Source organism: Pelodiscus sinensis, chromosome 9 (genome assembly GCF_052426305.1).
Source record: "Pelodiscus sinensis isolate ZL-2025 chromosome 9, ASM5242630v1, whole genome shotgun sequence".
Classification (NCBI taxonomy): domain Eukaryota; kingdom Metazoa; phylum Chordata; order Testudines; family Trionychidae; genus Pelodiscus; species Pelodiscus sinensis.
The window spans coordinates 66,945,515-66,960,530 of NC_143060.1; the positions used below are offsets into that span (position 1 = coordinate 66,945,515).

Genomic DNA, 15,016 nt, shown 5'->3' on the forward strand with positions numbered 1-15,016 from the left:
GCTGTTATGACACAAGACGTAACCGGTTCCCGCCCTTCCTCTCTCGGTGACCTGCACGCAACAGTTCCACCGGCTGTAATGTCTGTGGCGGGAGGGAGACTGGACATGTGCTCGTTAACGGTTGCTAGGCCCCGTGCTGGCTTGGGCACCTGTGCCTGGAATGGCACTTCTGCCACAGACCTGCTGCATCTTGAGGCAGCGCTGCTGGGGAAACTGAGGCAGGCACCCCAGGGAAGCCCTTGAGTGGCAGAGATCGTGGGATTGAAGGACAGGGCTCCCCAGGCCCAGCCTTTCACCGAGCACCAGCCCTCTGAATCAGCGAGTGACCCACACATTGAGAGTCAGAGCCCCTGAGGGCCTGGGAAGGTGCGTGCCTCGCCACTGGGCGACAGCATGCTCACTCTCTCTTGCCCAGCCGCTCCGAGGCTCTGTCTACACTGCGGCCGTGTCCCGGGAAAACTCCGCCGTGTCCAGGGAACCCCTTTGCTCTTCCCCTTTTGTGCACGGGAGAGCAGACGCGCCCTTTCGAGGAGCCCTGTGTGCCTCGTTCTACACGGGGCCAAACGTTCTGCACGGGGAAAACCCTCTTCTGGAAAAGCAATCGGAAAAAGCTACGCCGACGATGGACAGCAATTTGCGTAGTTTTCCCACCCAAAAAGCTACAGTGTAGACATAGCCTTAGGCGTGCCAGCTTCAGCGGGAGAGCCTGAGGGAGCCCAGTGGTTAGAGTGCTTTTCTAGGCGGGGGCAGATCTCCTGCTGTTCTTCTCTTCCTGTGGGCTTCCCAGCCCCTGTATGGAAACGAGCCTTCCATTGATTTAATTCCACCATGTGTAATTGACACAGGAGACAGGTAGATAGCCGCCTGATTTCCTGTCTGGGAGGGAACCTGCCTCTCCCTGTTTGGCCGCAGACTTTAGAACACAGTATCATTAAGTGGTGATATTTCCTAACGCCACGTTCGCCCAGACACCTCACAAAGCTATTCATCACAGGTGTGTGTCACTGAGGGTGTGTCTAGACTACAGGGTTTTGTTGACAAAACTAAACCTGCGTCTACACTACCGCTGAGTTCTGTCCACATAACGTCGACAGAACTCAGCAGTTTTGTCGACGCTGGTAAACCTCATTCTACGAGGAATAACGCCTTTTGTCGACAGAGTTCTGTCGACAGGCGTTATTGCATCTAAACAGTCCTTTGCCTCTACACTGCCATGTTGACAAAGCAGCTTGCTTTGTCGACAGAACTGAATGTCGTCTAGATGCTCTTTGTCGACAGAAGCTTTGTCGACAGTATCTGTCAACAAAACTTCTGTCGACAAAAGCCTGTAGTCTAGACGTACCCTGAGTGTCACAGAGACCGCACTCTATTCCTGTTTACCATTCAGTGATATTGTACACAGCCAGCTTCTCTGGCTTCTCCCTGGAGTTACAGCCCTCTTGTTCGCAGACCTGGAGCCTTTGGAAAGGTGTTCTTTAAAGGTAAAACCCACAGCAAGCTTCTCTCTCCTGCCGGGGTAAGCCCAGGCTGTCTCCTTCCCCACTGGTTAGCCTGAGGTTTGCTTTCCTCCTTGTGAGTGGGATGAGTCTGATCCGAAACTCACCCTGGAGGTTTTCTTCCGCCCTGGACCTCATACCAGTACTGCCTGGGAGGGCCAGGGAAGCGTGATGGAGCCAGGAGATGGCTCGTGAAACCTCTGAGAACCAGGCCAGTGGGAGGGTGTACCCACCACGCCTCAGTGCCCTACTTCTTAAGATCGCTGGCGGGTTGCTCTCTTGCTGTCATCTGTACTTACTTGGAAATGCTCCTTTGCTGCTCGGTTGCGTAGGAAATGAAGACCAGCGTGCACTTGCTCCTCTGGATTCTGTGGCTTTCCAGCTGCCTCCCTGCACCTTTAGCAGAAATCCATTGTAACCCTCCCTACACTCGCACGCTCTCTGGCCAGGAACAGCCCCTCCTCCACTGTCACACGTGGCTGCTAAGAGCCCACCGGGGACTTGGGCCTGCTTTACTGGAGCAACCACGGTGCTGGCACCTGTTTCCCTTAAATATCTCTTGCGCTGCTAGAAGACACAAACCTTGGTGTGGCAGTGTCGTTAAAGTGCCGCATAAATAAGTACTGACAGTCACATTTTGACCTGGCATGACTTAGAGAGGTGCTGGCCGCAACGCCGTCGTCCTGCCGGGACTCGCCCTCTTTGGTGCTGGCATACTTACAAATACGGCATATCCTCCCCGAACTACCGCCAAACAGCTGTAGGTAGACATAGCCTTTGGCGTGTACACACAGCGGGCCTGCTTCAGTTCTTAGGGCCACAGTTGGGTGTGTGGTGAACTGGAATGTGCCGTGTTACAGCGCATCCGCCGTAAGACTGAAAGAGGCGCCTCGGACATATCCATACTGAGCCGCTTGTCCCGGGAATAGAACCCGGGGAACCTGGGAGGTTTACATGAAATCGTCACGCCGTGCTTAGTCACCTCAGGCACGAGTCTCTCACCATTTACGCAAGGAAGGAATTTCTCTCCCTCTGTCTGGCTCCAAGAGCTCGGAACTGCCTGGAAGCGAGGGTGCACGGGGAGCCTCGCGCGCGCTGTCAGTGCCCGCGGGTCCCCAAGAGATGGCAGGAGAGAGCCCCGTCCCTAGTGCTGCGTCTGTCCGCCTGGCATTCTGGAGCGCTAGGGCCAGCTGCCTCTGCCGCCCGCCTGCAGCCAGCTCCCTGCTCTGCCCTCGTGCTTCAGTCCAGGGGCCTTGAACGTACCGCGCATCAGGGATCCCCAGGACCGGTGCCAGGCCCCCGCTCTTCACGGTCCCCTTGGACGTGCCAGATCCCCCGAGGTCCCCAGAGTAGGCCATGCAGCCTCATCGCGCTCTGACTTCCATCCTCCTGCTTCTCCCCTAGGGCTGCCAGGGTCCGCTTTTGAACCGGACAGTCCAGCCTTGGAGCTCTCTGGCCGGGAACCAAAGGGAGACACTAGACCAGACGCTAGGAGTGTGGGGCGCGTTCCCAGCCAGACGGGATGGAACGGCAGGTGTGGCGGGATTTGTGTTGAACCATCTGGCGACCCTGTTCACCCCGTGAGCTCTGTTGGGCCAGTCCGGCGGAGCCAGATTCCTGCGAGAGACTGGCCCACGCCTCGGGGACACAGCTCCCCAGAACAGGCGGATTCATTAGCCCCCTGGCACCCAGCCCAGGAAGCCCGTAGGTGAACCCAGGGACCTGGCCGTTCAGGCCAGCCTGGCGCCCCAGCCACGCTCCAGTGAACCTCCTCTCCCGGCGTCCGAGCGCCTCACTTAGCTCCCTCCGACGGCAGCTTATCCCCCACCTCGCACCTCTCCGCCCTTGTCCTGGGGCCGGGGTCTCTGCTCCGCGTCACTCGCCATGCGGAGGCCTCTCACTCCCCGGAGCCCTCGGGGGGCCTTAGAGAGGAGGGTCTGTAATTTGCCCTGATTGGATCCTCTCAGCAGTGCCCCAGAAAGCTGCCGTGCTACAGGCCGTAGCAGGAGGGCCCCGGGGCAGGGCTGATGGGCTGTGGGGCAGAACTGAGCGAGACAGGCTTTCTTGGGGCACTGCTGGATGACGGGCCTGGGGGGCGGAACAGATGTGTGGGCAGAGCTGGTGGGGGACTTGGAGGAGAGAGGATCTCTTTGGGGGGGATGGGGGAAGAGTTAATGGCAGGTGGGGGGTGATGGCAGCGCCCCCATTTCCTGGGGAGGATGCAGTGGGGTGGATGTGCTTCAGGGCGGCTGCGGGAACCCGGTCAATCCTGTCTGCCAAGGTAGCAATTATTGTGCCCCACCCCTCGCTGCTTCGCTCTGCTTAAGAGCTCAGCCCCATCCGCCTGCAGCGCATGCGACTCTCGGCTCTGAGCTGCGCCCGCAGGTCCCCCCGTCCCTGGCGGCAGACCCAGCGCCGAGAGGCCGGCAGCATGGCGCGCAAGAGGATTGCGGTGATTGGAGCCGGCGTCTGTGGGCTGAGCTCCGTTAAATGCTGCTTGGATGAGGGGCTGGAGCCCACCTGCTTTGAGAGGAGCCACGACATCGGGGGGCTCTGGAGATTTGAGGTGGGTTCTAGTTTCTCGCTGCGCACGGTGGAAGTGAAGGCGTGTCCACACTCGCCCCGGGGGACGTTGTCCACCAGCGTTTCTCGGCACGCTCCAGCCGCTGCCTGGAAGCAGGGCCGGCCCCACCGCATAGGTCAGGCATGTCCAAAGTCCGGCCCGCGGGCCAATTGCGGCCTGTGTTCCGGTTTAATACGGCCCCACAGGTAATTTGGCAATATCTATCTTTTATGGCCCCCAACGAATCCATATGTATTGAGATGAATACATTGTAAAATCTCAGTTAATGTCAGTTGGTAAATATATTTGGACACAACATGGATACTTGGTGTTATGTTCCTGTTCATATTTTTTGAACTTAAAAGTTGACAGACAACCTTTATTACCAATAATATGTCATGTACTTTACAATGTTCCTGACACATATTTCAGCTTCCTGGATTTTTTTTTTCATCTGGCCTTCAGATATGAAAGGCAGAGTGATTTAACACCTGTTTAGATTTGTCATCCATGTGATGAAATGAAAAGTGTGCTGTTTGCAATAAACTTTGCATAAAATAGTTAATTTGCATTTAATTTTAATGGTTCAAAGAATGTCAGGCAAAATGGTCGGCCCTTACGCATGTTCACTTCATCAAATCTGGCCCTCTTTGAAAAAAGTTTGGACACCCCTGGCATAGGGAGATCCCAAGCCTTAAGGGGTGCCAGGTTAGACAGAAGGGAATTTTTTTTCTCTGTTTAGAACATTTCTGAACATGTTCTCGCTCAGAAACGAACGTATCCAATATCGTGCTTGTCCACAGTGAACCATCGCCAGACGCCGAGCTCTGTTGTTTGTTTCACATTGCGGCGCGCAGATGGGCATGGAAACACAGTTCAAGTGTGTCTCGGGTTTGCCGCCTGGGAGCGGGCTCTGGCAACAGCTGTTCTGCTGTGTGACTCGCTGTGATGCCGAAGGTGCTGTGCCCACAAAGACACTGTAGTGGGTGGGACTCGGTAACAGGTTTAAAGAAGGTTGCAAAGCTCTCAGCGTGTACACAAATCCATGGCCCAGTGCAAAAGGGCTACAACTGAAAACCAGACTCCGTTCAGTGCCAAGGAAGAAAGGCTTTCACCGCTTCCCCAACAGCAGCTCTTTTGGAAGGAAGAGTGAAAGGCAACTTTTTAGCGCACTCACCGGAATCACTGTGTACAAGTCAAAATGGTTAAAACTTGGAGGTGTCAGCTTCCGGCTGGTTTACCCTCGGGCCGGCAGTATAATTGTGTTAGGGTTAAGGAAAAGTAGAAAAAAATCAAAACCAATATGTATTTGTACTCGGACATTGTTATTTCGAATGGCACGTAAATAAAGGCAACACTTCGTTCTACACTGCTCATTTCTCTCTCTGTTGAATCTGGGGCAGGCGGATGCCAAAGTCATAGTTTGCCTACAGTGCCAAAAACCCTTGGGCCAGCCCGGCTGAGCAGAAAACAATCGAGGGCCAGGAGCCGGGTGTCAGACCCCACCGCGCCAGGGAGCTGAACAAACCTCTGCGAACACCAGCTAGGTTGCCCCAGAGTTAGCCCTGCTGGAGCCCCGGTGCAGCTGTATGATCGGGGTCGCGGCGAAAAGGGCTGTTGCAGCCCGAGCCCCTGCCCGATGCCTGCGGGAGCCTGCAGAGCTGTAACCAAGGTCCACAAGGCCCGAAAGACGGTGCACGTGGAAGGAGACCCCCTCTGGTTTTAACACACACGGCCGAGCTGCTTCTGCTGCCCCCTTCAGCTTAGACCCGCGGGGCCCAGTTTCCTCTGAGCTTTACAGTGATGTTCATGGCCAGATTTCCTTATCAGCAAGCACATTAGTGGAGCCGTAGCTGGGGCAGCGTCCCGAGGGCTCTCACCCTCCAGGTTTGCCCGAGTCTCCGGAAGTTAAAGATTAATCTTTAATTCGGGGTTATGTTTTGTGATGAAACCCGCAGGAATCCACCAGCCACAACTGGGCACCCTACGTGTACCTGTGTGAGCAGCGCCCTGGTAGGCACCGAGCTTCACCGAGTCAGGCCTTGTCTTCGCGGCTGGAAAAAGCCCCCTGTTTGCCTCAGCATCACTAAGCCTGTGCAGGCCAAGACAGGGAGGACCCGGAGTTTTAGATTTCCTGGGAGGTCAGTAGCGCTCTGCCCTCTCCAGAGACCACGTTCAATTCCTGGTCAAACTAAAATGCCTGGTCTTTACAGGGCATTTACGTAGAGAAAACCTCAGGCACATTAGTCTCCCTGGGCCTGAGGTAAACAACTCGCCGCCTTCCGGCAGTGAAAACAAGGCCTTCGATTCTTTCTACCATCGCTCTGTGATTTCGGCACCTGGCATAACAGTCAAATCGAAGACATGGTTTTTCTGAGGAAGGACTAGAAACCAGCGCCAATAATTCTAAGGACTGGAAATGACGCCAGCCAGCCAGCTATGTTTTACGATCCCTTCCTAAAGTCACTGGCATTTGTTTCCCCTGTAATTCTTGTAAGTTTAAGGGGCTCAGATCTCTTTGCTCCGGGCGCTTGTAGTTCTCGTCCTCATAGGGGATTTAAAGGACACATAAAGAAGTGTCGTTGTGTTCCCGCTGCACCCCGGGCCAGTGCCCCGTGACAACGGCAGCCCTGAGAGACGACTGTCACCTCGACTTCTGCCGGCACAGCCAGTATTTCTGGCGGTTTCTCTTGTAGCGCTTTCGTTCTTCAGCAGGCCGCACGGCCAGTGTAACGCTCTGTGATGTCCTCCCCCTCCTGCAGGAGAATCCCGAAGAGGGCAGGGCCAGCATCTACAAATCCGTCGTCATCAACACCTCCAAGGAGATGATGTGCTTCAGTGACTTCCCCATCCCGGAGGATTACCCCAACTACATGCACCACTCCAAAGTGATGGAGTATTTCCGCATGTACGCCGAGCGCTTCGGCCTCCTGAGACACGTCCGCTTCCAGGTGAGCAGACCGGCCGCGAACAGGGCTCGGACAGTGTGCGAGCCTGCCTGCGGGTCTGGGTGGAAAAATCCCCCCATGAGGAAACCGCTCATGCTCATGGAGCAGGGAGAGCCAGAGGGGCTGTTCTGGGATGTTATAGCCCAGCTCCCAGAGTTGCTGCAGCCCCAGACGCTGGGGGAGCCGGGGAGCCTGGGGGAGCCACGAGGCAAAACCCAGCAGAGCCCAGCTGGCCCTCTTGCGGCTGGTCCCAGCCGGGCTCGTGCTGCCTGGCTGAGGCGGGCACAGGGCGGTGGCTAGCGTCGGGGGAGCGGGCGAAGTGTCCGGGCGCCAGGTCTGGGACTGCCCCTTTCCTTCCAGACCAATGTGGTGAGCGTGACAAAGCGCCCGGATTTCTCCACCTCGGGCCAGTGGGACGTGGTCACAGAGACGGAGGGGAAGCAGGACTCGGCCGTCTTCGATGGGGTCATGGTTTGCACCGGCCACCACACCCACGCCCATCTGCCGCTGGCCTCCTTCCCAGGTACCTCACGGAGAGCAAAAGTAACAAGTAACCCTGTCGGTGTCTCTGCCTCTCCACACGTTCCCTTCAACCTCCAGTCCTCCCTCCCTTCCTGTGGCCCGGGGCAGCAGTAGGTCTGCGGAGGTTCCTGGTGGGTGCCCAGGTCTGTGCTGGAGGCCTGGACCCTGGAGGAGGCGTTTACAAGACCCCTCCGAGTTAGGGCCGCTCAGAAGGCAGGAGATTTTGGAAGTGATATTTCCGCATTTCCAGTAAGTCGCGCGCTGCAGGCCACGAGGTCAGGGAGACCCCACAGTGCAGCCAGTACCCCGCCGGGCCTCCCGGGCCAGTTGAAAACACAACGTCAAACAACATTCGAGTGGAAGATTTCGGTGTGGTGGCCTGTGGCGCAGGGTGGCTATTGGCAGGTGTAAGGGGAGGTACCCATGCCACACTGACAAGTGAAAGGAGATTCCCAACACTGCCACAAAAGCCCCGTGGTGCGTGTGGGCCGAGGGGTACAGTGAAGTGGGGCGCAGATGTTGTGAGCAAGGAAAAGCGGATTCCAGGCCAAATACAGCCTCATGCTGCCCCCCCCAGAGCAGTGTCATCCACAGGCCAGTGTCCTCCAGGACCTGGGCTTTAGAGGGGACCTGCAAAGGGGGGGAGCGCTTGGCTTGGGCCCACGTCGGCTTCATTTCCCGTACAGTCCTGAACGGCGTTTTGAAGACGGTTTTTTTCGGCTTGTCCCTGGCACTGGAAATCGGGGGTCCCCGTCCATCCCGGGGAAGGGCCGGAGAACAAGCAGGATGACGACATCGCAAGTCCCACGGCGAGGGGAGGGATTTTCCAGCTCCTGGATTGTCTAGGTGCTGTGCGTGCAGCTCCCGCCGAGGCACAAGGAATACGGGCAGGGCCCCCGGCAGCCCTGCTGTCCCCTTGTCTCTTGGACCCCCCGGGCAGTGCCGGGGGCCTGGGGCCCACCCACAGCTGCTCCGCTCTCTCCTGGCAGGGATCGACACGTTCAAAGGCCGCTTTCTCCACAGCCGGGATTACAAGGAGCCCCAGGAGTTCTCGGGGAAGAGGGTCGTCGTGGTCGGCATTGGCAGCTCGGGAACGGACCTGGCCGTGGAGCTCAGCCACACAGCAGAGCAGGTTGGCGTGAGGGGGTGTCACTGTGGGTCATGCGCTGGTTCAGCAGCCGAGTCCTCTTAATCTCTCCTCCCATGGGACCCGTTCCAAAGCCCTCAGCATTCTGTTGCCCTTTTCGGACCCTTTTCCAAGGCCAGTTTGGACAGAGGCGTGACGACGCCCGGGTTAGGAGACTATCGGGATGTGAGCCACTCGCCCCCTGGGGAGACCTGCTCGCTGACAGCCCGCGGCTCCCAACGGCTCCTCTTTCTCCCTCCTTCAGGTCTTCCTCAGCACGAGGCGGGGCGCCTGGATACTCGGCCGGGTTGGAGAAGAAGGGTACCCCATTGACACAATTCATGTCACTCGCTATGAGGAATCCCTCAGACGCATTGCGCCTCTCCCCCTGCTTAACTACTTCTCAGAGAAGAAACTGAACGCCAAATTCAACCATGCCCTCTACGGGCTGCAGCCTGCACACAGGTGAGCTGTGGCGCTCGCAAGAGGGAGGGTCACGTCCATCCTCCCCAAGCAGCCGCCTTACCTCTCTGCACCCGGACGCCACAGGAGAGTGGAGAGCTGGGACGTGACCAGCCCTGGAGGGGGGGGCAAAGTCACAGGCCCCACCAAGGCAAAATGGAAGGGCGGAGGCAAACCTGCAGCTAGACATTCCCGTTAGGCCTGGGTTCGAGCCAATCTCTGACCGTCGCCAGGGTCCCAGCTCTCGTGGCGACTGACAGGCCAAATCAGAGCGCTTGTAGAGCCCTGCAAACCCATGGATCCCTGCTCGCTCGTCGTGGGTAGATTAGAGGCGTGGGGACGAACACTGTATCCATGCAGGGCTCTAAGTATCTGCCTCGCCTGGGCCTAGCTCTTTCCCCAGGGCTACCCTCCAGAACATGCCTATCTCTCTGGATACAGGGAAAACTTAAACAGCACATGGTCTGGGAGCACGTCACAGACTAACCAAACATGTCGATGGTATCATGAGCTTCCGTGGGCACAGCCCACTTCTTCAGATGACCGGAGTGTTGGGTGTCCAGACCCAAGAATCATTGAATAATGATTTTTATTCTTAGTTCTGGACATCCCACACTCCAGCCATCTGCTACCAGACTCTCTGTTGTTTTGTAAGTTTTTCCTGCGACAGACTAACTCGCCCAGAAGCTCTGTGGATACAAAGAGCCTTGAGGGATGCAAATGCCAAGCAAGGGGAGGAATGACTTTGCGCGCTCTGTGGGAGTACACAGAGTGGTACCGGGATGAGACAAGTGTGCATGCCAGCAAAACAAGCATCGCGGGGGGTGTTTTTTCACGCCCCAGAGCGACAAAAGTTTTGCAGGCATAAGTGCTAGTGTCGACGCAGCCTTGAGAGGGAGATCCTTTAGGCTGACTATCTAAAAGGGACCAGGCGAAAGGCAGCCCTTGCCTCAGATGATGTGGTGGAGGTGTGGACCGGACCACACACTAGAATTCTTTGCATGGAACGAGCCTGCACAGGCAGCAGGATGGTCTGAATACCCCGAGGTGTCCTGCCCATCCCGTGTTCTCCTCCCGCCCAAAAGGACCTTGCCATTTCTGTGCCATGCAGGTTCTCCAGCCAGCACCCAACCTTCAGCGACGACCTGCCGAACTGCATCATCTCCGGCAAGGTGCTGGTGAAAACCAACATCCGGGAGTTCACCGAAACCGGCGCCATCTTTGAAGACGGCACCAGAGAGGAGGACATTGACGTGGTTGTCTTCGCCACGGGCTACAGCTTCTCTTTCCCCTTCCTCCGGGACTGTGTCAGCGTGACGGACAACCAGGTCTCCCTGTATAAATTCACCTTCCCCCCGCAGCTGGAGAAGCCAACTCTGGCTTTCATTGGCCTCATCCAGGTACTGGGGGCCGTCATGCCCGTTGCGGAACTCCAGGCTCGCTGGGCCACGCGTGTGTTCAAAGGTACGTGACCCCAAACGTGGCACTAGGCTAGTGCCTGCTGGGCACAGTCGGGACTGAGCTGCCCCAGGAGATCCTAAAGCCAGGGCTCTCCAGGTGGAGAATCTGCCATTGCTCACCTCCAAGTGACAGGCGGCTTGGCCACGCCTTTGCCTCTTTGTGATGCAGAGGAGCCCGAGGGGTTTAGTCCAGTGCCCCCCTGAATGGCCAGGGTCCCTGGGGCACGGGAGCCGGTTTGCTGCAGGGTTTAGGTGGGGGCAGGGGCAGAAACAACGCTCGTTTCCCTGGCGCGTTTTGTCTTTTCCTTGTTGCGCTTTCTGCCTTGGAGCTGTGCGCTCCGTGTCCGACCGCACCTGGTGGCTCTCCCTCCTGACTCCCTCTCTCTGCCAGGGCTGAGCGGATTGCCTTCTGCCAGCGACATGGAGGCCGACATTGCCCGCAAGAGAGAGGAAATGGCAAAACGGTAGGAACCGTGATGTGGCTCGGTAACCACTGGGCATGCTGGGAGGCTCCCGGGCAGCCACTTCCCACCCACGTCGCTGCTTCCCTCTCTGCTCACCTTTCTCCGCACGGGGACCTTGTCAACAGCCGCTGCCTTCCATGCACCCACGCACCAGGCCTCCCGCGGTCGTACGTCATGACCAGAGAAGGGTGCTATGCACTGGAGACAAGGGAAAGGGCTGGGGGAGGGGGCTTATCCACCTGCCTTGTTCTTGTTATAGAATCCCGTCCCGCACGGCTGTTCGCCCCAATTCCTCCTGCCCCCTCTACTTTCCCTACCTATTGGCCGCACAGAGGCAGCTCTGTTCACTGATGTCTGCCTGGCTTCCATTGCTCCCAGTGGGTCCGGACATGCTCTATGCCAGGAACAGGCCGTACCACTAAAAAATCTGCAAGGGGAATGGTGGCCATCTTGACTGAGGGCATTCCTTGGCTTCAGTCTGCTGAGGAGAACGGAAGAAGTCAGACATGCTGAATAAGGGCAGCAACTGCTCACATTAAACACGCCATCACGAGGTCGTAAAACCCTTGACTCTCCAGCCCCTAGGAATAGCATGCAACTCAAGCTACATCTGCAAGTGTGGACAACTCTGTGGCTGGCCGGGTGTTCATTTACTTTGCTGCTAAGCACTGGGCAGCAACTTAATTTTCAGGAGGCTTAGCCTTAACTTTTCCTGAGGCAGAGAGGGCTGAGTCATATGGGGAAGTGTCACATAAAGATTTGAAGCAGAAGACAGAGTCAGTCTCCGGCCAAAGCTGAATGTATCCAGCTCTCCTGGGGAGAATGAGGTGAAACTCACCCCCAGCCCGCATGCAAGATCAACATGCCGCTTATGCCCCAGCTAGACGATTTGCCAGGTGTTGCTCGGGTCCTTAGCTCAAATAAGTGTTTTTTGTTTTTCTTCACTGGGATCACTGCTCTGGGGTGGTGCTAGGGAGGAGGGGGTCAGTCTGCAGGCTGCCCTCGGGAGACAGGACAACCCCAGCCCTCCCTCACCGCAGAAGCTCGGGGCCAGGTGAGAAGTGCCTCTCCATGGCCGCTGCAGCGCCAGCAGGCACAGCCAGGGGAGGGTGCATGTCAGACAGACACACAGACAAACAGTCACACAAACGGACAAACTTTCTGAAATACATAGGAGATAGCTGTCCCTTTCTCCACCCCTGCCTCCTGCTGGGGTTACAGCAGTCCCTATCTCTGGCCCCTTGCTGCCCCCCAGTGGTCATTCTGCAGTAGAACGGTCCCTTCTGCCAGACCCCTCCCTGTCCATTCTATGAGAAACAATCCCATTCCAGGCACATCCCCTTGTCCTGGCACAACCAAACCCTGACCTTGCTTTAAGTCAGGATAAAAGGAAGCTGCCTGTCCCATTCGGTGGTCCTAACTCTGACCGTGTAGGAGCGGTTCTTGGACAGACGGACTGCCAGACAGACAGAGGCACATGTCTGAAACCTATTGTAAGATGATTACAGCCCAAGGGATCTCTGTGCAGGGGTGAGTTTCTCTCAGTCCGTCAGGGAACAGAAAGAGGCTCTCATGCTGCAGTGAGTGGCAGTCGTCTAGCCTGCTAAGGGGCAGAGGCGCGTCCCTTCTCCTCGTGTTTCACAGAGGGATCGAGGCTGCTGGCCCCTGAGCCATGTCATTTCCTGGTCGGGACGATCAGCCTTTGCCCAGACTCCAGAGACACCTGCGCCTCTCTCTCTCCTTGCAGGTATGTGAAGAGCCAGCGATACACCCTTCAGGCGGATTACGTCCCGTACATGGATGAAGTGGCCTGCCTGGCCGGAGTCCAGCCCAAGCTGCTGTCGCTCTTCCTCACGGATCCAAAGCTGGCCATGGAGGTTTTCTTTGGGCCCTGCACGCCGTACCAGTACCGCCTGCAAGGGCCGGGGAAGTGGGATGGAGCCAGGAACGCCATCCTGAGCCAGCGAGAACGGATTATTAAGCCTCTGAAAACCAGAGTCCTAGCTAAGGATACGCGTACCTTGGAGCCTCGCTACTTGTGGATTTTTCCCATTGTTGCTTTAGCTGCTGTAATTTTTGCTTATTTCCAAGTGTTGTTGTTCAAGCCGTGAGCCCAGTTCATGGTTTGCCTTCTTTCCTGGCCTAGGACGGGAATTTCTGCGGTCAGCTACCTCCGCGAGGCACGCCTGCCCTCAGCGTCGGGTACACTGGCTCTGATGCAGATACAAAGGGTGCACAAGGCCTGTCAAGCCCACTCAAGCCCTGTTTTGGAACCGCACAACAAGAGATCTAACCAGAGAAATCCCCCCCCACCCCACCCCAAAGTCTCCCCTGGCCTGGTTCAGGCCGTGTGGCTGGAGATCGAGTGGCAGGCTGCTGGCTGCTTCGCAGTTGGGCTGGGGGGCGTCCCTGGCAAATCGAGCCATGGCTGTTCTCCGGCCTCAAGGGCAGGAGGGGCTTGTGGGCTCTGTTGTCTCCCAGCTCCCATGCTTGCTGCAGTTTGGAGTGCTCACTGGATCGGAGCAGGGCTCCACGGCCGTTTCAGGCCCGTCGGAGAGAGCCAGAAACCAGCTTCCTCTCCGTGTAGCTGAGAACCGCTCCCTGCCCACAGGTGCTCTCTTGGCTTCCCTGGTCTCTGCAGAGCAACCCAGCGCCCAGTCCAGCCATGGGGGTTGCGTGTGTGTATCCACTCCAGCAGGCAGCCAGGCCCAGTCTCCACTGCGCTTCTCCTTCCCCCGAGGGGAGCCGCAGCTCCAGCTGCATTGTAGCAGGGGCGGATCTAGGGGCAAATGGCTGTGTAAGGACTCGGCCCCTCTCACGCGGAGGAGATGGAGGCCTGAGGCGGGGGAAGGCTCTGAGCTCTGTAGAATCCCTGGCCAGGGAGGATTTTGGCTCCGGGTAGGTTTGTCCCAGCAGCCCACAGGGGTTCACGTGAAGCTAAAGCAAGCGCCCTGCTGCTATCTGGATCTGTTGATCTGCTTTATTTCATTTGGTCTGTCTGCTTTTGTGCATTGACTGCCATTACTTCAGCCTGTCCCAGTAACCCTCTCCATCGACATGGGATCCTTCCATGGGCCCTTCCCAGAGAAACCCTTCTGCTAGCTGGCAGGCCTGCAATGCTTGTCCTGTGCTTGTCTGGCGGCCAGCCCTACCCTCCGGCCTCATGCAAAGCCTGGCTCGTGTCTATCTGGGACCAAGGGGGGATGAGGAGAGGCTGAGATTGTTGGAGGAAATGAAGTGGCTCGTCGTTGTCACCAAACACACACAGCCTCCTAAGGACCGTGGTGCTAGCCAGACTGATCTCAGTAGACGGTGTTGTACCAGGTGTTGGGAAGTTCCCAGTGTAACAGGCTGGTCCGGTCACAGAGATCCCCAAGTGACCGTCACTGGAATACCCGAGCCAGACTTCCTGCCTTCCCTTTTCTCTGTCCTGTTGAGCCCAGCCCTCCGGCCTGCTCCAGCAGTGACACAGACCGGAACCCCGGATGAATCCGTCTCACTCTGCATTAAGGTTTATACGGGCTAAGCGCGCGTTGTTCCTTATGCGTCCTCTTCCTTCTGTAAGCAGAGGTGCATACAGCTGTCCCCTCCCCAGGTAACGTTTACAGAGAGTTTATTAATAAACACAAGTGATGTTATTAAGTTTATTCAGTAGTTATAAGTAAAAGCACAAAGAACCAAATAAGTCACTAAGCAACATAAAACAGGCCAGGGAAGCTCAATGCACTAAGGTATTTGTTACAGGTACTGCCTCGCCCCGCGTAGTTCTGATCAGCTTCCTCCATGGTGCAAAGCCCCCAGCCTGGCCCTTCCTAATGTTCAGTTTCACACCTTTGCAGCAAACATCTCAGCTAGTAAAAGGGGGTGTCGTGGGCTCTGGGGGCCTGGCTCTGAGGGCTCCCCCTTAACCAGGGAAGGCTCAGATGGGTGCAGCCCCCCCTCTCCCGCTCGTTGGGACAATATTAACTTAGGAGG

At 56.9% G+C, this 15,016-nt stretch overlaps 1 protein-coding gene across 2 annotated transcripts; it reads left to right on the forward strand.

Moving 5' to 3' along the window:
* Positions 1 to 84: 84 nt before the first annotated feature.
* LOC102458541 (flavin-containing monooxygenase 5-like) lies at positions 85 to 14,679 on the forward strand. Of its 2 annotated transcripts, none has more exons than XM_006128807.5 (8): positions 85 to 4,062; positions 6,822 to 7,010; positions 7,368 to 7,530; positions 8,519 to 8,661; positions 8,921 to 9,120; positions 10,229 to 10,581; positions 10,969 to 11,041; positions 12,789 to 14,679. In XM_006128807.5, the coding sequence occupies exons 1-8, from the start codon at positions 3,850 to 3,852 to the stop codon at positions 13,150 to 13,152; spliced, it is 1,698 nt and encodes a 565-aa protein (XP_006128869.3). In that variant the 5' UTR covers positions 85 to 3,849; the 3' UTR covers positions 13,153 to 14,679. The 2 variants fall into 2 exon arrangements, with proteins under 2 accessions (XP_006128869.3, XP_075772447.2); XM_075916332.2 differs by lacking the exon at positions 85 to 4,062 and adding an exon at positions 5,968 to 6,200.
* The last annotated feature ends 337 nt before the right edge of the window (positions 14,680 to 15,016 follow it).